The sequence below is a fragment of the Mus pahari genome, chromosome 10, assembly GCF_900095145.1.
Source record: "Mus pahari chromosome 10, PAHARI_EIJ_v1.1, whole genome shotgun sequence".
Classification (NCBI taxonomy): Eukaryota; Metazoa; Chordata; class Mammalia; order Rodentia; family Muridae; genus Mus; species Mus pahari.
Genome location: NC_034599.1, coordinates 22,060,925 through 22,082,954, shown reverse-complemented (window position 1 = coordinate 22,082,954; position 22,030 = coordinate 22,060,925). Strand labels below are relative to the sequence as shown.

The 22,030-nt window shown below is 42.9% G+C and overlaps 1 protein-coding gene across 1 annotated transcript in view; it reads right to left on the bottom strand.

The window, feature by feature from the left end:
- Positions 1-22,001, bottom strand: part of Ncapd3 (non-SMC condensin II complex subunit D3) — a 66,348-nt gene extending 44,347 nt beyond the window's left edge. The window contains exons 1-14 of the mRNA XM_021206582.2: positions 21,688-22,001; positions 21,353-21,560; positions 16,544-16,698; positions 12,562-12,724; positions 9,435-9,619; positions 8,889-9,059; positions 8,522-8,583; positions 8,069-8,156; positions 5,763-5,896; positions 3,533-3,605; positions 1,879-2,004; positions 1,493-1,745; positions 937-993; positions 705-776 (exon numbers count right to left, since the gene is read on the bottom strand). Of these exons, the coding sequence (XP_021062241.1) occupies positions 705-776; positions 937-993; positions 1,493-1,745; positions 1,879-2,004; positions 3,533-3,605; positions 5,763-5,896; positions 8,069-8,156; positions 8,522-8,583; positions 8,889-9,059; positions 9,435-9,619; positions 12,562-12,724; positions 16,544-16,698; positions 21,353-21,413 (1,600 nt within the window). The 5' untranslated portion in view covers positions 21,414-21,560; positions 21,688-22,001. The remainder of the gene's footprint in view (positions 1-704; positions 777-936; positions 994-1,492; positions 1,746-1,878; positions 2,005-3,532; positions 3,606-5,762; positions 5,897-8,068; positions 8,157-8,521; positions 8,584-8,888; positions 9,060-9,434; positions 9,620-12,561; positions 12,725-16,543; positions 16,699-21,352; positions 21,561-21,687) is intronic.
- Positions 22,002-22,030: the final 29 nt, after the last annotated feature.

Genomic DNA, 22,030 nt, shown 5'->3' with positions numbered 1-22,030 from the left:
GTTTCTACTTTATTTGGGGAGCACAATGCCATCTTTGGCCACAAGACATTCTGTCTCAAAAATATAAACAAAACTACCAATGCTTGCAAGGACACAGGAGGAAACACAATCCTGGCACACTGTCAACAGAACTGACTTTCTTGGCTGGGCACAGTAGTGCCTTTAAACCCAGCATCAAGAGATAAACATAGGCGAATCTCCTAGTCTGAGACCAGTCAGGAATACATAGTAAGACCCTGTCTTAAATATACACATAGTAACAAATAGTTCTTAATAAAATAAAAACAGAATTGTCCTATGACTCAGCTATATCACATGAATGTTAGTTTTTAACTGAAAGAAATCTAGCCTAGTACATGACAGATACACCTACTTCTGCATGCCCGTTGTGGCATCATTCACAACACCCGAGTCACCTCAGTGTCTACAATGGATAGAGCAACTGTGGTCCACACACAGGTGGAGTCCTAGTCAATCACACAGAAGGACAAAATGATGCCGCCTGCTGAGAGATGCGCTGAGCCAGAGATCATGTCAAGCACAACCTGTCAGGCCTGGGAATACACTATCACACATATCCCCTTACATGGGAAATCAAAACTATAAGAAATTTACATACATATACAATATCTATGCTATGAAAGTAGAACAGGCCATATTTGGGAAGAGGCAGCAAGAGGGAGAGGGAAAGACAAGTGTGGTACCTCCAGGCTGAGTCTGTTCACCATTGTCATGGATACTGCTTTGCGCTGAGTGGCAAGTTTTACTGGTTAACACTATTAAAGAGAAAGATGAAGGTCAAAGTTCATTATATATTCAATGGCATGAGCACTGCATGTTACTCAAATGATTAAGCAGCCAAAACAAATCCCAGCTTCTCTAATGGCAGCATATTTTTTAGAGTCAATTCAGTGTTTGAAAAATACTGATGATTACCTGTTGAGCGTTTCAGTAAGGTGTGAGGGTGACTCTGTATTCCTGTAACTAAGTTACCTGAAAGTAAGCAGACACATAAGAGAGAGAGAGAGAAGTACCATAAATTGTATGGTATGGAAACATACACAGGAGCCACAGTCAAAGCAGACACGTTCAAAACTGCTGACAACGTTCTTTTCTTTCAGAAAGGGAGTTTCCAATGGATTAGGAGTCCCTGCTTTAGAAAGGGATTTGAAGTGGAGACATGTTCAAGTTGTGGAATACATTCACAGCTGTGTGAGGTCCTGGGATGAATCCTACACACACAGTACAACAACAAATGATAAAGTGATTTGTGAGGGTTAAAATTAACTAGTGTGTACACACTGTACACACATACTACACACGCGCGTGCACACCCACACCCACACATAGCCTTAACATAAAAAATGATCCTTTTGCAGTTTTTGATTTTTTTTTTTCTTCTTTTCTGGCCACTCACAGTGGGTACTGAGCCACGGCCTCATATATACTAGGCAAGCAAACCCGAGTTATGCCTTTAGCCTCTCCCACTCACTGTTAATGAAGACTTCCAATATACTCTCAGATATGTTGCTAGAAGACAGCTCCAGACAATGCGCAAAGCTGGACAGTGCCTTGCTGCGGACAGTAGGTGCCTTGTCTAAGCAACGATCAAATATAATTTCTTGCACAAAGAATTTATGCTTTAGAAACTTCTGATGCTCCAATAATACAGTGTCATCCACTTCTCTTTCAGGCAGCTCTAAGAGAGCTAAAGCAACATCAAGAGTGAAGACCCGGTGTGGAATCTGGTAAGGCAGAATCAGAGGAACCCGTCACCAGGAGTAAGGATCAAAGCAAAAGTTTCTTCTGCACTCAGACCTGGCTGTCATCAGACACTCAAAGCCAGGACCCGAGCTTCTACTCGGACACATCTCCTACCTTGGAACTTCGTGAATATTTGTAAAACCAGGCAATGAATGTGGCATACTCCTCAGAGGGAAGCTTACTAAGAAGCTGGACCAGGGACTGTGCTGCGTAGGTCCGATACTCTGCTTTGTCTACCACCTGGAACAAATAAAAGAAAGCTGGCTGGCCATCCACTTGCAAAATGACTGAAGCAGGTGATTCGCTCAGTGACCTTTAAACACTAGATAAATGACCAACTTCATGCTTCTTATCTCACTGAGGCCTAAACTATAAGCCTCTCTGCAGAAAAACCTAACACTTCAGACTACACACCTCTACAGGAGATAGGGTTCAAAGGAAAAGGCATTTGCTTAAACAGCTCCAAAAACTGATAAAACTATCAGCAAAAACTTGATAATGGAAGCTACAGAGATGGCTCAGCATTTAAGAGTGCTTACTGATCTTGCAGAGGATCTCAGCACCCACACTGTGACTCATAACTGTCTCTAAGCCCAGTTCCAGGGGAACCAGTAGCCTCTTCGGGTCTCCATGGGCACCAGGCACACACATGCACATATATACATGTAAGCAAAATTCACACACATAAAAGAACCTTTATGGGGAGGGTATAGGGAACTTTCGGGATAGCATTTGAAATGTAAATAAAGAAAATATCTAATAAAATAAATAAATAAATGGATTTGATAGTCATTCCATAAAAAAACAAAAAAAACCCCAAAACAACAACAACAACAACAACCACAACAAAAACCAGATAGGGGAAGGAACACTGACTGGGTGGTACGTGGCTTTAGTTTTGCTACCAAAAGGCAAGGATCTACATAAGCTTAATTACCAAATGCAAGTTGCTTTATTCTTTGGAATGACAATAATACTATGCATTAACTACACATAGCATATAATATTCTTATTATATAAAAATAAGGGATAATTTATACTTTGCACCTCCCATATGAAAACTTAAATTTTAAGATTAATCAAGTTAAACAAAATTATGTATGTGTATGTACACTCTCAGTTCTAATACCATTCCCCCCACTTTAAATACAACACATATCTTTCTATATTTTTTCTGTATTACAACAAAATTTTCTAAAAATAAAAATATTTAAGGGATTTAAAAAAAAAAGAACCTTTATGAACTGAACATAATTAGATAACTGATAGTACTTTGTCTTTTAGGTGGTAAATATTGTATGTTCTTTTAAATGTTCTTATCCTTTATCCAGAAGCATAGTGAAATATTAGGAATGAAAGAATACAATGGAATTTGCTTCCGAAGAAAAAAAAGCCAGTGTGCATGTGCATTCAGGCTCCAGAAAGCAAACAAAAGTGATGAATGATGGGAAGGTGCTGGTTCACTCACCACACGCTCCTCCAAGCTTCTGTGCATGTCTACCTCTTCTCAAAATCAATAGCTTATATTTTGAAAGAACACTTTGTTATTAGCTGGGTATGGTGGTGTGTGCCTTTCATCTCTGCACTCAGAAGGCCAAGAGCAAGCAGATCACGACCCAAGCCTACCTTTAGCTAGCTATACAGCAAGATCCTGCCTGAAAAACACCCATGAAAACCAACCAACCAACTAACCAACCAAAACTCTGCCTGGTTTAAGAAAGCATCCTTTCATGACTGGTTCTTAAGAACAAACACATTAAACAAATACCTTGGCACAGATATGTTGCAGCAAAGTACCAAGGATTGGGAATACACTTGCTTGTAGTTCATCCACAAGTGAGCTGTTTAAAGAAAACCACAAATCCAGTTACATTGTATCTGTGATGACAACACAGGCGGAACTTCTTAAGTCTGTGCTCAAAAACCAATACTAGTGCATTTTAGAAATCTCAAGCTGGGCGTGGCCCACGCCTTTACCCAGCACTTGGGAGGCAGAGGCAGACGGATTACTGAGGCCAGCCTGGTCTACAGAGTGAGTTCCAGGACAGCCAGAGCTATACAGAGAAACCCTGTCTCGAAAAAAAAAAAAAAAAAAAAAAAGAAATCTCAAACATTAAAAACAACCTACTCAATGGTGTCAACCAGGTTTATTGGCTCAGCAAGTAAAGGCATTTGGCTCACAAGTCTGGCAACCAGTTGGATTCCCAGAACCCATTTAAACACTTAGAAGTTTTTAAGACAGAACTGACTCCAGGAAGTTGTTTTCTAACCTCCGTCTGTGCTTGTGGTCCAGGAGTGAGCATATGCCAGCACACACAGCGCACATACACACACACATACACACAGGAACAATGCAATAATAATAACTAAAAATTGTAAAAACAAACTACCTCTTTGAGTTGTTTCAGTAAAATAAAGAATTAAAGATACATTGTAACAGGTTAGAAAAGCATGCTTCCTGTGCAGCTCCAGAGCATCACGGAGGAATCCAGTCATTAGGGAAGGACAGAAATTCAAATCTATAATAAATTTGATAGTAAGATGTAAAATGCATCACTTTAGGATAAATATATCAGTAGGACATAGTGCCAGCTTGTGTCAGTTCAATGAGGTGCTACTAGTTTAATGGATTCTCCTTTTACAAGAATTTACTATTTGATTTGTACCATTATATAAACATTCATCTGGCAATATGACAAACTCTTATTTGTTTTTGTTTTATCTGAAACAAGAGCTGTCTATGTAGCCCAAGCTGTCCTGGAACTAGCAGTGTAGACCAGGCTGGCCTTGAACTCACAAAGATCAGCCTGCCTCTGCCTTCCTAGTACTGAGATTAAAGGCATGTGCCATGAAGTCATATGGGGAAAAAAAATTTCTACTTAACACTAAATATCTATATTCCTAGATATATAATGTTTTAAAAATTCTTATCCATGAAACTGGTCAGTGGGATGACTCAGTGGGTAAAGGCACCTGCCAATTAAGCTTGGTGACCTAAATAAATTCAGTCACTAGGACCCCCACTGGGTAAGGGGACAATCAAATCTCCCAAGCTATACTTTGACCTCTTTATGCTTGCTAAGAATACACACATAAAAAAAAAAATGAAGAGGAAGAGTAGGAGGAAGGAGAGGAGAAGGAGGAGGAGGAAGAAAGAGGAAGAGGAAAGAGGAGGGAGAAGGAAGAGGAGGAGGAAGAGGAGGAGAAGGACCAAAAACCAAGGAGGACAAGGAGGAGGAGGAGGTGGTGGTGGTGGTCTAGGCCAGGCTGGTCTACATAGTGAGTTCTAGTTCAACTTTGGTAACAGTGAGACTGTCTTAAACCAAACCAATCCTATCGAGAGACACTTGCTCTTGAAAAGAGAGTACCAGTCAGTGCCAGCATCTCCATCACACCCCAGGGCAGAAGCCTGCAGGCATGCACACACTAACACACACACATTCGCCTTACACTGAATGCCAAGTAATCAGAGGCGGAAGAACAATGACAACAGAAGACACAGCAAACAGCAAACGTACCTTTCCCAGTAAAGCTAAGAGCGAATTTTTAGGTAGAGCTAAGCATCAGTCAATATAAGATATTAAAGCAACTTCCTCACTTTCACCCTTCAGCAAGTCCTTCTTAATGTAGGAGATGGAAGAGAAAAGTGAGAACAACAACAAAAAAAAGTGCAATGAACAGAAACGTAAGTAGAGTAAAAAAATGGAGGAGGCGATAGGCTCCTGTTCTGGAGAAGGGATGCCTGAGTGGACAATGTCAGGAGTGGGCAGCTGTCCTCTCAGCTGACTAGAGTCTGACTCTGGCTCAAGAACTACAGATTCACCATGTCTTTAAAAATGCCCCAACATAGAAGCTGTCAAATGTGACTCAGGCAGAGGAAACAGATAAGTGACAGAGTTCTTAAGTTTGCCTCACGAAACCTAAGCCACAAAAGTCAGGCTTTGGTTAATGCAAGGCCCAGACTTTCAAGGGAGCGTGATCTACAAGATGTACTTTACCTGACAAACTGGACTGCCTGGTTTCTACAATTGATGACTTGTGAGGTTATGGCTAGGGGGGCACAGCGGGACCCTTCCCCCACTTCTAACATTAATATCACATTTAGCATTTGATGGAAAATAGAACCAATAACCTAGGAGAGAAAAGGAAATTTGATTTAAACTATGACAGAGAATCTAGTGATCTCAAAGATTTTGCTGCTAACCACTAGGGATGTGTTTCTGGGCAACGACTGGGTAAGAACATGCTATACCTTATGCGTTAAGTTATTTACATTAATAAATTACAACAAGTAACTTCAAGAATACCATCTTGTTTCCCTAATGTCTTCATATCATGACACAGAATATACGATATGTGGCAAACTATACTTCATTAATAGTAAATACTAATATTATCATATTTTAAGAGGAAACACACTTGTATTTTATGAAACGTCTAATATATTATCCCATACAATGTACTGATCTGACAAATAAAAGTTCCAGTAGGTACTGAGAACGGTGGTAGGCATTAGACACTTCCATGTGTGTAACTAGACTGGAGAATCTGAAGCACCTGATCAATTCTGTGAGGCGAGCAAGAAGAGAAACAGATTCTCCATTGTGCGGGTAATAAAATAAATCTCAAAGATAAAATTGTTCAAAATCGCATAATTAACGTTTTCCTAAATCCAAGACTGTCTAACACGAAGCAAGATATCCTCACAATTAAAAATCCCTAGAGACACAGTATACCTACAAGGGTGACCTTTCCCACTGACTGTATCTTTTAAAGAACATGGAAACACACCTGTGAATTCCATCATATTCATAGTTTAAACACGTAGAAATGAAGATGGAATCAATTATAAACTATTGCACATTGCTGGGCATGGTGGTGCATGCTTTGAATCCCAGCACTTGGGAAGCAGAGGTAGATGGACCTCTGTGAATTCATGGCCAGCCTGGTCTATACAGAGAATCCCAGGCCAGCCAGGATGACATAGCGAGATCCTATTTACTTGTTTTTTAACTTGTTTTTGAAGCAAGAGGAATCACATTCTGTATTCAGCATTTGGTTTAATTTGGTGGCAATTTTAGGACAAAAGTTTCTGTTCTTCTTGTTCAGATGGGAAGTTTTCCCAAGATCAAATAACTTACAACAGGACACCCTGCTTATAGGAAGTGGAATGGGAATATGAACGCAGATGTGTAGAGCCCCAACATGCTTTTAACTACATAGTGCTGCAGCATACTAACTATACTACACTCATCCAAAGCCACAGGAACTTGATCATGCTTTCCCCAGAATATCCTGCTTTTATTATGATAGCAAAGTTTAGTGAGGTTCCCTTACTACAACTACAATGTTTACTGAGAAAATAACATATAGTAACTCAGAGGGCAAGCAAGATGCAGGCTATCAATAGTAAACACAAATGGTACCCTAAGAATTCTAGACTATCAACAGGAATAGTACAGATACTAACATGTTCTCAAGCACATAGGAATCACCAAAGAAACTTAAAAACTCATTTGTTTTACTCTGAGACAGGATCCCACTGTAAAGTTCCTGCTGGCTTGGAATTTGCCATGTAGACCATGCTAGGCTGGCCTCAAACCTGGCCTTTGTTTAATGAGTGCTGGGACTAAAGGCATTTACTACCACACCAGCCCTGACTGCTTTCTTTAGGACAATTTGGTCAGTTTCTACATAAAAGTGTTTAGTCTGTTTCTCCCAGTTAAGTAATACCAAGCTTTGTTTCCTCTAAGAAACTTAGAAATAATTTGTTAGGGCTGCTGAGTAATGAAGACTAGATAGCAAGCAAAAACAGTGGTATTTTATTATAGAAAGAATACCCAAGTTCTGAAATGACATAGTAAATCCAACTGCTATCACAGCCAGCTGCCCCTGAGCCACAGAGCGCATGTGCCAAGATACCTCTCCAGTGGACGTCTAAAGATGTGGCCAGTACAATCCTGTATCAGTTTTCCTAATCAGACATCACTACAACTTAATTTGTAAACCTACAAAAAAGCTGGGCAGGTATGCAGTCTGCCTGTAATCCTAAAGGACAAGCTACTAGCTCAACTAACCACAATAGAGATTCACAAGAATGAGATGAACAAGAATTAGAAAACAGAACAATTATACTAATATAGTACAATAAAAGATATGTCAATGTGAAGTATTGAAGGTGCTCGCTTCTCTTACCACACATGACTTCAGCTAACTGAAGACAATGGGTTATTAACCATCTTTGCATTATTTAGTTTGGCCACTTTCAATTCAACTAGGGGATCAGAATCTAAGTCTCCCCTACCTTATTTCCCTCTCCGTGTACTGGGGAGCACAGCAAGTACAGTCCATAGTAGGCCAGCTCTGATATGTGTTTTACTTCATTGAGGTTCCTAAAGGAAAGAAAGGGAAAAACCTTGGCTAATGGATTTGATTTTACTAGGAATATTCCATAGTCTGCGCTCTCTCTCTCTCTCTCTCTCTCTCTCTCTCTCTCTCTCTCTCTCTCTCCTTCCTTCCTTCCTTCCTTCCTTCCTTCCTTCCCTCTCCCCTCCCTCCCTCCCTCCTCTTCCTTCCTTCCTTGAATACAGCATCCCTGTGTGCTGACCTCAAACTACTAGAATACATGGGTGTTCCACCAGCATGTTCTATAAGCCAAACTTAAATGAATAAATTCTGCTTACATACTAATTAGAAGAAAATAGCATTTCAGTTCTGAAAAACATTAGATCGTCATGTTGTAAGATGAAGGGCTCACCTGGCTTGTGAAATAAGAAATTTATGAGGAATTGGCTCAAAACTAGTTAATGCAACAAATACCTGGAAGACAAATACCAAGAAAGCTGTGAGTGTTTTCTCCATTCAGTAAATACTAGAGATAACAGTGGTTCTCTACTTTCTTAACGCTGTGACCCATTAATGCAGCTTTTTATGTTGTGACCCCAACCATAAAATTATCTTCATCACTACTTCATAACTGTAAGTTTGCTACTGTTATGAATTATAATGAGAATATTTTTGGAGATAAAAGGTTTACAAAAGGGGTCTTGAGCGACAGTTTGAGAACTACTGATCTAGAACTTCATGCTCTGTAGTTACCCCAAGTCTTGGGAATTTTCACTTACCTCTATACAAGTTTGAATAGACTGTGGCTTTTCTTTAAGAGAAAACTTGGGCAGAAGCCTTAAAAAATTCTTTAGAAGATTAAATATGGCATCTCGTATTTGAGAAAGGTCCCGGCCAGAAAAATAAATCTCCTCTTCCTCCTCCTCTTCCTCTCTTGAAAGTTCATCCACCTGAACCATGGAAAATGTGCCAGTGACTGTGATGCCGTCTCATGTTGCCCCATGGTTTCCATTTGCCCGCATGGAGTAAATGTCAGTCCAGCTTTGCTTACCAGAGGATCAAACTCTGCCCAGGTCCCTATGTTGTTCTAGGTCTCAAAGGCCAGAGTAGTCTGGTCTGCTTGACTACTACAGTCCTGTTTACTTCTGTATTTGTGTCTTTTTGGTTTTTTTTTTTTTTTGACAGTTTGTAGCCCTGGCTGTCTTAAAGCCAAGTTGACCTCAAATTCAGACACCTACCTGCTTCTGACTCCCCAGTGCTAGGATTAAGGCCACGCATCCCCAGGCCCAGCTTGGAAATGTCTCCTTATCCTACCCACTTCTTACCTGATAATCCTCTTTCCTAGGTGGTTTTCCTCGTTTTCTGCCCCTCCTATGATTATCTTTAGAACTCTTGGAGTGCTCCTTTTTTCTTTTCTGAGTCAAGTTAGATTCTTGTGGCCAGCTCTTCTTCAGAATCTGAATACACTTGTCAAACATCACTGGGTGGAATACTTGATTGACTACGCTGCCTAGTCACAAGGAATAGACAATATGAAGGTTAGTTTGTTGTTGTTATTTTGTTAAGACAGGGTCTTCCTAACTTGAACTCATATCAATTTCTTCTCTTTTCCTTTGGAGTGTTGGGATTATGGGCATGCACCTCCATCAGCTTTAGCAAGTTAGGTTTAATTGTCTTAAATATGTATATTAGTCTGGGGAGGTGGCTTAATGTATAAAATATTTACTGTGCAAGTGTGAGGACCAGAGTTCAGATCCCCAGAATCTACACAAAAGTCAGGCAAGCAAAGTAGCCTGCCTGTATTTCCACCACTCAGGCAGACATGGGATCTCTAGGACAAGCTGCTAGGTGAGCTGACTAAAATTGATGAAGGACTGTGAGCTCTGGGGTCAGAGACATCCTGTCTCAAGAGTGGGGAGTGAACACAAAGTCATCTGAGGTTAACCTCAGGCTTTAGACACATGTGCACACATTCGTCCCAAACATACCAAAAGTAGGCACTAAGAAGATGGAAAGTTTAAGAAGTAAAAAAGATTGCCTCTCTACTCGACTCTAAGGAGCAGTGAGCCTTCAGTGAAGAAGCACCATTTTCAACTTCAGCCCTTGAACAGAGCAACATTTCCAATGGAGCAGGAGTAAATTACACAATTCTGAGACCTGGTCCGGACAGATAAACTCATTCTACACTTGTCTCCCACTGAACACAACTGTAAAATCCGACAAAGATGTCTAATACAACCAAGATAAACCACTAAGAGAAAAAGGGGGTGGGGCCAGGGTACAGATAAAACTCAAAATTGCCCTAATGTTGTGCGTGCAGCTAGTTTCTGGATCACAGCAGAGAAATGGTAGCTGCAAGCAGATGATAGCTGTGCAAAGTAGAGGGATCAGAGTCGGAAAGGCAGGCCAGTGGGATAAGTGCAGCAGACTTCTGAAGAAATGGCTGGGATGGTGTGTGGGGTGGCTGCCACTGTGCACATGTGGGATAAAATTCTGTCACGGTGCATGTGCAAGAACTCTCTCCAGAACACCAGAAGAGAAACAATTTTCAGACTCCACACCGGGCTGACATATTCAAGCTCTGCACAGAGAGCAGGGACCTTTTAAACATTCAAAGCATTGAGTACAGAGGAAATATAACCCTAACAATAAGGAGTCGCAGTAATAAAAAGAATATAGTATTGGCACAAAAGCAGGCATGTAGATCAATAGAACAGAACTGAGGACCCAAACATGGGTACACATAGTTTCAGCCACTTAATATTTGACAACGATGCCAAAAACATAAGCTGGAAAAAAGAAAGCATTTTCAACAAAGGCTGCTGGGGATATTGTATGCCTACATATAGATGGATGAAGTTAGATATGAACTTATAACCTCACACAAAAACTAATAAAAACTAACTCCAAATGGGTCAAGGACCTAACCCTGAAACACAGGGAGGGACTGTTAGAAGAAAACATAGTCAGTGCCTGCATGCTAGGGACTTTCTGAACAGGATTCCATTTGTCTAAGAAATAAAGCCAACAACTGACAAGTGGGACTTCAAAAACTTAAAAAAAAAAAAAAAAAAAAAAGTCTGCACAGCTGAAGAAGCAATCAACTTGGTGAGGGGAAGGATCTCGGCCAGCTATGTATGTAGCAGAGGATGAATACCTAGAATATATAAAAGACTTCAAAGCACCAAGAATCAAAAGCAAACAAACAATTCAAAAAATGGGCTAGGGACCTAAAAAGAGAATTCTTAGCTCCCTCCAGCCCCCCTCCCCACCAAGAAAAACCAGCTAAGAAATATTTCAGAAAAATGTTCATGGTCCCTAGCAATTAGAGACATATACAACAAAACCAATTTATCTTACCAAAGTCAGAATGGGAAAGATAACCAACAACAGAAAACAAAACCAAAGCTAGGTGTGGTAGTGCAGGAGCTACAGATAGAAACCTGTCTCAAGCCGGGCGTGGTGGCGCACGCCTTTAATCCCAGCACNGCAGAGGCAGGCGGATTTCTGAGTTCGAGGCCAGCCTGGTCTACAGAGTGAGTTCCAGGACAGCCAGGGCTATACAGAGAAACCCTGTCTCAAACCCCCCCCCCCAAAAAAAAAAGAGAGAGAGAAAGAAACCTATCTCAAACAAACAAACAAACAAAATCAAAACAAAAAAACAAGAAACAAAACAATGCCAGGGATAGGTAGGTAAAAGGAGACCCTCGTTTACCTTCAACCAATGGATAATGAAAACTTGGTAGGTACATCTACACTGTGGAAGACTACTCAGCTGTGAAGAAAAATGGAATCAGGAAATTTGCAGATAAACTAGAGAGGATCATATTGAATGAGGTTACCTGAACCCCCTAAAACAAAATGTTACAGTTTCTCTCAGAGATGTGAGCACAGAGCCTGGAGTAACTGCAGAAACCAGAAAGTCAGGGGATGGGGCGGGGGAGAGGGGGAAGCTATAGAGAAATTGCAGAACACAAGTTATCTGATAGGGGAAATGGGAAGAAGGAGGGGGCTCTAATGAGAGAAGAGAAGGGGAGATACACACCCAAGGGGGAGGGTAAAATACCAATACCCACATCTGAAACAGTTAACAAGGAATCAGACTCCCAAATCTAAGGACACTAAACAGTCAAGTCCCTCATAGAAAACTTTGAATAATTACTAACTTTCGTTTCTCTTTGAAGATGGCTACTTGCACACAAACTACATATCCTCTTGTATACTTCAAATCCTGTCTAGACATCCAGTACAATGTAGATGCCATGTAATAATTGCTGTGCTGTATGGCTTAGGAACCGAGAGAAAAGTCTATACATGCTCAGTATACATCCAACTGCCACAGGCCTAAGAACATACACATTAGCAACAATGTAATATTTTCAAGTATTCTTTCTATTCAATTGGTTCATACAGATGAGGAACCTACCAACAAAGGGCCAGACATATACATACCTGGTATTTCTAGTAGCAAGAAATAGAGCCCAGCAGCATGAAGGCCATACTCTCGATATTGTGCACTGGCACTTTTTTTATGGGCTTCCTGGACGAAGTGACAGAACAACGCCACCAGTGTGTTAATGGAAATGTTGTTCTCAGTGAAGAAGGTCCAGATGCTCTGGGAGGGGAGTGCAAATCACAAGAGCCAGTGATCAGATAAACTGGGAAAAAAGCATACTGATATATATGAGGACTTGGCATCTCAGAAGAGTAATAAGGAGTGTAAATACAGCCCAGTACTTACTTAGCAGGCACAAGCCTTGTGCTAGATCCTTACACACACACACACACACACACACACACACAAATACATACGCACAGTTTATTGCCTAATTATAAATGTTTGCAATCTCCAAAGAGACAGAATCAAAAAGCTAAGTTGTTCCTGCCTGAATCTGAGTCACCACCATAGGCTTGTGTGTTCAGCGTTTCTTCCCTGGCTGCGGGTGCTATGAAGCTGTGGAAACTTTAGGAGGTAGGGATTGCCTGGCAGAAGGAAGTCACTAGTGGCCCAGCCACGGTCTATAGCCATCCCTGCTATTTAGCCCACAATGATGAGAGAAGTACTCTAGTTTGCTTTCTGTTGCTATATAAATATCATGTCCGAAAGCAACCCAGAGGGAGGGATGAGATTTGTACTTCTGGGTCACAATCCATTACTGAAGGAAATCAGGGCTGGAACAGGAGTAGAAACTGAAGCAGGAATCGTGAAGGAACGCTGCTTACTGGCTCGCTCTCTGCCCTCTGCTCAGCTAGCTTTCTTATACATGGTAGGGCTACCCTATCTAGTTATGGTACCACCCATGGGGGAATGAGCCCTCCTACATAATTTAGCAATTATGAAAATACCCCACAGACAAGGCTTGGTGACCTGGGGTCCAGTACAGGTACCACCACCACAACAGACCTTAAGTATCTTTAAAAGTAATAATGAAGGCTAACAAAATTCAGGAAATCAGACAAGTGTGATGTTTCCTCCTCCCTTCAAAAATTAAGTCAACAAGGGTAAAAGGGCATGCAGTACATGCCTTGAGGCAGAGGCAGGTGGATCTTTGAGTTGGAAGCCAGCCTGGTCTACATAGTTGAGTTCTAGGACAGCCAGAGCTAAATAGTAAAAAGGATAGACAACGTTGCAGAGTAGCCACACTGAACAGCACATACAACAGACTGGTGACAATCCTAACGAAATGGGGCATGGTGACACATGTCTATATAGTCTTAGTCACTGGAAGGCTGAAGCAAAAAGGCCAAGAGTTTAAGGTTAGCATGGGCTGCACAGCAGGACCCTGCTGGAGAATCCTTTTGTATTCTCCTTTCCTTGAAGGTCAGTCATACTCTCACTCCAAATGCAGTGGGCACCCCTCCTCTGACTGTACTACCTAGTCACTATAACTCCCCTGTGTCACCTCAGCAGCTACAATCCTCTGGCTGCTATCTAGTCTGCAGGGTCAGTACTCCCATCGCTGACTACCCCGCTGGGGCCTCAGCCAATAACTCTCCGTTCTTATTGGGTCCTCTTTTTGCCCCAGCCAGTAACACCCTTGTCTCAGTGCCTACTCACGCCTTGATCCACAACATTTTGCTTTTACCTTTGGGCCTTCTGACCTGCATTTCTAACTTCCAATCATACCCTTCAGAGATCTTCAAATATAATCTCACCTTGGTTAACATCCTCCTTCAAGTTTTGTTGTTCTAAGGCTTTGCTGGCCATTCTGAGGACTGAACCTATGGTCTCATGAATGCTGGGCAAGGACTGTGCCACTGAGCTAAGGTCCCCGTCCTTAACTCTCTCTAACGTGGCAATTTATGCCACGTCTTAGATACATGGCCATAACTTCTTAATTCTAAGACCTCTATTAATTCTATCTAAACAAATGTCATGTTTTTGGCCTTCCTCTCCAGTTTCCACAACTAAAACTACAGACAGTACCATTAGCACCCATTACAGACTATTTCAGCAGCCTCCCAAAGGATCTCCCGGTGCAGTTGTTCCCCCTGTAGCCTGCCTACGGGGAAGAACATTTGTTCTAATGCAGATCTATTCACACTGTGAGTTAATAAATGCATGCCACTTACAACAGAACCTCAGGCATAAATGTACCAAACTCCCCAAGTGAAGTCCATTTATACTAGCCAGTTTCATGTTACCTTCACACAAGCTAGAGTCACTTGGAAAGAGGGAACCTTGACTGAGAAAATGTCCCCTGCAGACTGGCCTGTAGGCAAGCCTATAGGGCATGTTGTGAGTTGATGATGAATGTTGGTGGGCCCAGCTTGCTATGGGTTCTGTCACTCCTAGGCTGCTAGCCCTCTTGCTGTGTGTGTGTGTGTGTGTGTGTGTGTGTGTATATATATATATATATATATATATATATATAGCAGGCTACCAAGCTCATGGAACAAGCCAGAAAGCAGCACTCCTCTATGGCGTCTGCTCCAGATTCCTCAGTGATAGACTGCTACCTCAAAACAGAAGATGAAACAAACCTTCCCTCCCAAATTGCCTTGGGTCATGGTGCTTTATCACAGCAAGAGGCCTAATTAGGGCAGTATTTAACATCACCTGTAATCTGCTCTCAGTCTAACTCATGTCTCCCATGGTTTAAAAAGTCTGAGTGCCAATCATGACAGCCATAACTCTCAACAGTCCTTGCATATTCCTACGGTGTCTCAACCCCAACCCTAGTTTCTACAGTACTCAATGAAACACTTAGTATTACTCTAAAAGGGTATTTAATTCCATGACTTATTCTTGATTAGTTCTGTATTACTGCAACTCAGTGATCCCCCTGCCTGTCTCCTAAGCACTGGGATTAGAGGAATGTACTATCACATTTAGCCTGAATGAAGACTTTTGCTTTTTCTTGCTAATAAAAACTTTGTTAAATTACATTTATTTATTTGCTTATTGTGTGTGTGTGAACACTTGTGAATTTATCATAGCACATATGTAGAGGTCAAAGGGCAACGGCAGGAATTGGTTCTTCTTTCTATTGTATGGGTCCTGAGAATCAAACTCAGTTTGTCAGGCATGGTAGCAAGCATCTTCACCCACTGAGCGCTGAGCAGCCAGCCCTCTTGCTGCCCCCCCCCTTTTTTTGATATATACATACATACATACATACATACATACATATATATATATATATAGAGAGAGAGAGAGAGACAGACAGACAGACAGACAGACAGACAGACAGACAGAGACACTGTCCTGGAACTCACTGTCAGACCAGACTAACCTCAAAGTCACAGAGATCTGCCTGCCTCTGTCTCCTGAGTGCTGGGACTAAAGGCATGCGCCACCATGTGTAGCTGACTTGCTTCTTTTTAAAAAGAAGTTCATGATCTCAATGTTAATAAGCTCATGAAAGCTGGAGAGATGCCTTTAGAACTTGGCTCACAAATCATGCCAATCTCATGCTTCCTTTGGAGTCCTAGAATCCATGTGAAATGGCAGAGACAGGCAAGATCCCTGAAGGAATTTCAAGCTATCGAGCAACCTAGTGGTTAGCACTCAAAGACAGAGGTGGAAGGCATTTGAGAACCAAGATTAAGTTGTCCTCCGACATCTCTAATACCCGCAGCATACCAGGTAGAACACAGTATTAAGCCCTGTGTAAACCACCTAACTACTTTTCAGACTAATACAAGCTTTCTTAAAGCTAAGGCATGCCTGAATTGTTATTTTACTTTTCAGAGCCTTTCTCTTGGTTTGTCTGGCTCTCTTCCTTTTTGCTTCACCCTTTGAACTGCTATTGTAAAAAGGTGGTCACATCTTGAAAATAAAAGGCCAAGCTACTAGGACTGCCCAATGAGCAAAGCAGAGTTTCTGCATTACTCTCACCTGAGAAAACTATTTTAACTTAAACTACGATGACTCCCATCCTCTGTAACATGTAAAAAAAGAATCGCTTGATTTGTTCATTTATCTTTTTACCTCTAAAGATCCACTTTCGTCAGTCGCAAAGGGGAAGAGGTCTCCATAGAGCTTTGTGAATGCATCTCTTCCCGTCTCTAGGATCTCTCCTACTATGCTGGGATCCAAAGGCTCAATCTCCGTGAAGTCCAGGTCCCACACTGTGTTCACCCATTCTTAAGAGAAAACAAAGTAAAACGAATAAATACTCTCAAGCCAGTAAAAAACAATCACCTTCAGATGCCAGGTATAGTGTAGAAAACAGTCACCACTCTCTTTTTAACTATAGTCATACAGCTGTCATAAAGATTAAAGAAACCACCTGTAACTCTTGTCTCAAGGGCTTCAACACCCTCTTCTGGCCTGTGAGGGCACAGACATACATGCAAACAAAACATTCATTCATGTAAAATAAAAACAAATCTAAAAATATCTAAAGGAAACATTAGCTATTAGGTGTAATAGCTTCAGGGAATAGCTCTTGAATGAAAGTAGGGATCAAGTTTTCTTGTAAATTCCACTCAGAAAAGACACATGCATCACCAAGAGCTCTGGCCACATCTTTGTGAAAGTCTCATAAACAAGTTAACAAACCCAAACAAAACATACGGCACTTTACCGGGCCCCTGGACAATAGTCTTATGTCAAAACAGAGCTATCACTTCCCCAAAACATTTACACTAAAAGACAAAGTAGGCTCATACAAAAATACTAGGTGGCTCCAAGCACACAATGCTAATGCAAAGAATGTGAATCAAAGGGACAGCAGCGCAGCCTCCCAGCCTTAAGGACAACCCGTTTCCTCATCAGACACTTCCCCACCCCATGTAAAATTAGGATATCCCCATGCAAACGTGGGCATCTTAATCTATCAGTCAGGTGTACCACCACCATTTAGGAGTATGAGTATACAGACAGAATGAGAGATGAGAGGTCTCCCCTTCACGTCACGGTTCTCAGCATCACAGTACACTCTGAAATCTGTAGGTCTCTGTAGACCACAATCTACCCATCACCTTTTGTCAACTGGAAGTATCCGCAGCCCATGTGGCTTTGCACAGTATTCCTTCCAAAGACGTGCAAATGATCTGAAAGAAGGCCCAATGAGGGAGGCTGGGAATGCAGCCCAGTCAGTGGTAAAGCTACAAGCAGAAGGGGACTCAATGCCCAGGAAACTGAAGACTGAACTGTACTTCTCTCTGTACTTGCAGAAATGCTCACTATAGCATCACAGGTGAAAAAGCGTCTTTCTCCCTGTCTCTGCTCTGCCTATGATAACTGGATACTGTCACTAGCATCAGGTCAGATTTGGAAGGCAATGACTGGCCCTGACTCCAGAATCTTCATAAAATTAGGGTATGAGTTAAGTCATAACATGTCTACTGTTCTTGAGCCTCCACTACTTCATCTCTAAGATGTAATAATACCTATCAATTACCCCTCAATAAACATTTTAAGAAAATAGTAGATGAAGCCTATTTTTAAGTCCTAGATTGTAAGATCAACCACACAATGATCAACATCCCTTAATACTGTAAAAAGTCTCTAACAGAAGAAAGCCCACTGAGTTTTGCATCATACAGCACACTAACATGCTAACTTGACCACTAACACATAGGTAACACTTGCAGAAAAGCAGACAGAAGAGAACAGAGAAAGTTCTGTGTATGAAGGCCAGCCCTGGGCCCAGGGAAGTATGGCCCAACTCTCAACTGCTTCCCGACCTGACAGTCTCAAGGGTAGCACATCTCTCCGTCTGTCACACATGGCTACTGAAAAGGCCCCAAACTGGGCAACCAACTCCACTCCCTGCATAGTTATTGCAAGGGGAAGACGTACAGAGCGTCACAATTACCTACACTTAGATCAACCTTAAACTTCTGCTACTTGTGCTACCTAATGTGGTCAGTTCACTCTTACAGCCTTCCCAAGGCCGAGTGCTGAATTTGCCTTCCTGACACAATCTTACATTTGCTTTCCAGTGAGCTAAATAGGCTCTGTCATCTGTATTACCCCATTTCAACTTGGAGCTTGAAACGCCCGTGAGTTGCAGCACCTCTCATAATTGATATAAGCGTATATACTAGGCTAAGTCATTAAGAACTACCACAGCCTGCTGGACGGTGGTGGCACACACCTTTAATCCCAGCACTTGGGAGGCAGAGGCAGGCGGATTTCTGAGTTCAAGGCCAGCCTGGTCTACAAAGTGAGTTCTAAGACAGCCAAGGCTATACAGAGAAACCCTGTCTCGAAAAACCAAAAAACAAACAAACAAAAAAAAAAAAAAAAAAAGAAGAAGAACTATCAGAGTCTCTCCTGTCTCTGAAACATCATGCCTGACTATGGGGTGGGCAAAGCCACTGGAGTCTCATAACAGGCCTGAGTCTCCGATGAACTCCTTAACACCTCCATGAACATGGCCCAAAGATCTGAGCACCATACACTTCTGTGATGTCCAATTTTTTCAATAATTCCTGTACTTTCATCGTCTAGTCCTGATAAGGCTTGGTCTAGTGTCAGCCAAGTGTGCCTACTGGTTTGTATGAGCCCATCTGTCAGGAACAGATTTCCTGCATACCTCCAGGTATGCAGCCTTGTCTTGAGGAGGGAGGAACAGTTACACTTCTGTTTCCATGCTTCAGGGTACTCAGGATGAGACTATCTGCTCCATGACCTCACAAGCCAGACTGTGAGAGACTCTTTCATTTCTTACAGTTAAGTCTTTCCCAACTGTCGCAGTTTAGAGACCGTGTATTCTCTAATTATCTGTTTCTTACGCTAGGCCATTACGAAGGCTTCCATTTTCATGCTCAATTATGGGCCAACCCCTCCCTTTTCTGTACTAAAAAGTAAACCAGAGGAATATCTTTTCTCCCGCCTCCCTTATTCCCTCCCTCCTCGCTGACCCTTTCCCCAGGTTCCGTGGTTTTGATCCCAGGAAGGGCGACAGATGCTATGTGTACTCTGCCCCTATGCCCCACTGTCGTTTGAAGACGCTAACCAGTGTCTCCTTCCCATCATCCTTTCCCCAGATTTCCCGACAGATCGTAAGCGAATGTGCAGGGCAGCAGGGCAGTCTTTTTCTACTACAATTCCTCTTGTATGCAGTTCTGGACAGCTCTGCTTCAATTGCAAGGACCACAAAGCTACTGCCTTAGCCGGCTTATAATCTAGTTTCCTATGTGCTGTTTTGAAAGACTGCAATATATACTCTAGTCCATCATCCAGTCTCAGGGCGTCCCCATCTCTAAGGCCTGTTTGCATGGCAAACTCCATCAAAAAGACATTGCACTCCATAGCACACAGAGCAGTGCCTTTCAACTTGTGGGTCACGACCCCTGTGGGGGCTAAACAACCCTTTTTCAGGGGTTGCCCACACAGATATCCTGCATGTCAGATATTTACATCATGATTCATAACAGTAGAAAAATTACAGTTAGTAAGTTGTAACAAAATAATTCTATGGTCAGGGGTTGCCACAACACAGGGAACTGTTGCAGTAATTTCCAACCCCAATAAGCCCATATAAAAACCACACAATCTAGTTATTATATTTACAAGATAAGTATCTAGATTGGGCAGAACTAGCACTATACTAACTTATTCCTATGAGACCCTTTATTACTTGTAGTTTCTCCTGACCATGTAATTCTGCTCCATCATGGCTCCTTTCTCCTCTTCAGTCCTCTCTTCTTCCCTCCCGTTCCCTTCTCTCCACCTGCCCCCACTCTCAGAGATCTCCCATCCCACCTTTTCCCTCCACTGCCCAATCCCAGGCTCTAGCCAGTTAAAACAGAGAGACAGTTCTCCTAAGACCAGCAGGGTACTGACTACCCCTTGGGCCCATGGCCTCTCGGAAGAAGCAGATTTAGCATTAGAATTCAAACAGGAGGACAACCCCACAACAGGAACCACTGCCTGAGAGGATTCCCCCAAGCCTGCCTCACCTTCAGTTTGGCCTTAGGGACATACTACCAGATAGAAAAGGGATCAACAAGCAAAGAAAAGCCTAGCCTGGTAAGCCGAGTCTGTTTGCTGGAGCTACCTACAGAAGCTGCACAAGCGAAAGCCACACTACTACACACTGCGACCTCACCTCCTGCAGACCTTAGCACATCCCCTTCCCCAGGACCACAGGCAGCACAGGGGCAAAGGGGAGTGTCTGGAACATCGACTAGGGGGCTACCTCTATAATAGTCTCCTGTGGACAATCGCTGCGGTTCGGTTCGGATGTCAAAGGTCACGTGCTTGGAGAAAGGACTTCCACACCTCCTCTTATATGGTAGGCCAATAGACTGGCCATCTATTTAGAAAACAAGCAGGAAAGCCCCAAAGAGCCGACACACGCAAGCCTGTACCTTCAAAAGAGGCAATGCAGGGTGTACAGGAGACAGTGACTTACTGCATCAGAAAGCAGTTAGGGATTATCCTGAAATTGCCTTCCTTGACTATGAGGACTTGGACCTGGAGCCTGGATGTACTAGGGACAAGAGGGGGCAGTAGGCATGAAAGAGAAAACCCTCAAGTTCGTGATTTAACTGGTTCAACTAGCTGGCTTTGGGAATCTTGATTTCGGTCTTGAACTCATGGCAATCCTCCACAGTTTAGCTCTCTTTTTTACCAATTACTCGTCTGGACTCAGATCCCACTGTACGTTTGGCTGGCCTTCACCCGGGCGGATTGTCACAATCCTGAGGCTCACGGTCAATGCAGAGACCAGGGCTTCCCCTTCCCCCACCCCTACCCGCACCGGGCCGCAAGCTTAGGTACGTTCGGCGGAGCAAAGCATCCCAAGCCCCGAACCCAGAACTCGCGGCTGCGTTTCCTCACCGGGGCTGAGATCCAGCGGACACCAAGGCTGCAGGTCTCTCCTAAGATCCTGCAGCGCCATCCCGACCGCGGACGTACCGGTTCGCCGCCGCTCCCGCGCGCGCTCTGAGACCTTTCGGCGGACCAGTCACAACGTTCGAGGTTTACAATCGCCCAATCACCGCGCCGGGCCGCGTTCGTAACCTAAGCCAATGGGCTGGGTCGCCCACTGCGTGCGCAAAAGTGGGCGGGGCAAAGACTGGGAGCTAAACAAGGTGGGCGGGGTTTTTTTTTTTTTTTCCCCTTAGCATCCCAGTTAATGTTGGGGTCAGGACGTCACTAGTGGTTTTTCTTACCGTCTTCTCGTTCTTACACGGCAGGGAACCTAGAGGCCAGTGGAGACAGCATACTTCCTGTAGTAGCGGTCACCTTTGCCCCTGCCGGTGACACTGAGCGTGCATGGGAAAGGTACCTCATCCCGTCAGGCAGCACGCAAGCGCTGCTCGTATTCGAATGTGAAGAGTAGCCTGGCGTTTATCAGGCTAAGAAGTAAGAGAAACGCAACAGGAATCTTACGAGGACGCACTTGCAGGGCTAGGACTTGACGGGACATCTGGGCCCGAGTGCTACTGGAAAGAGGCCAGAGCCGCCATGTTCCCTAGGAGAGACGAGGCGCCCTGTGGCCTTGCACATGCGCAG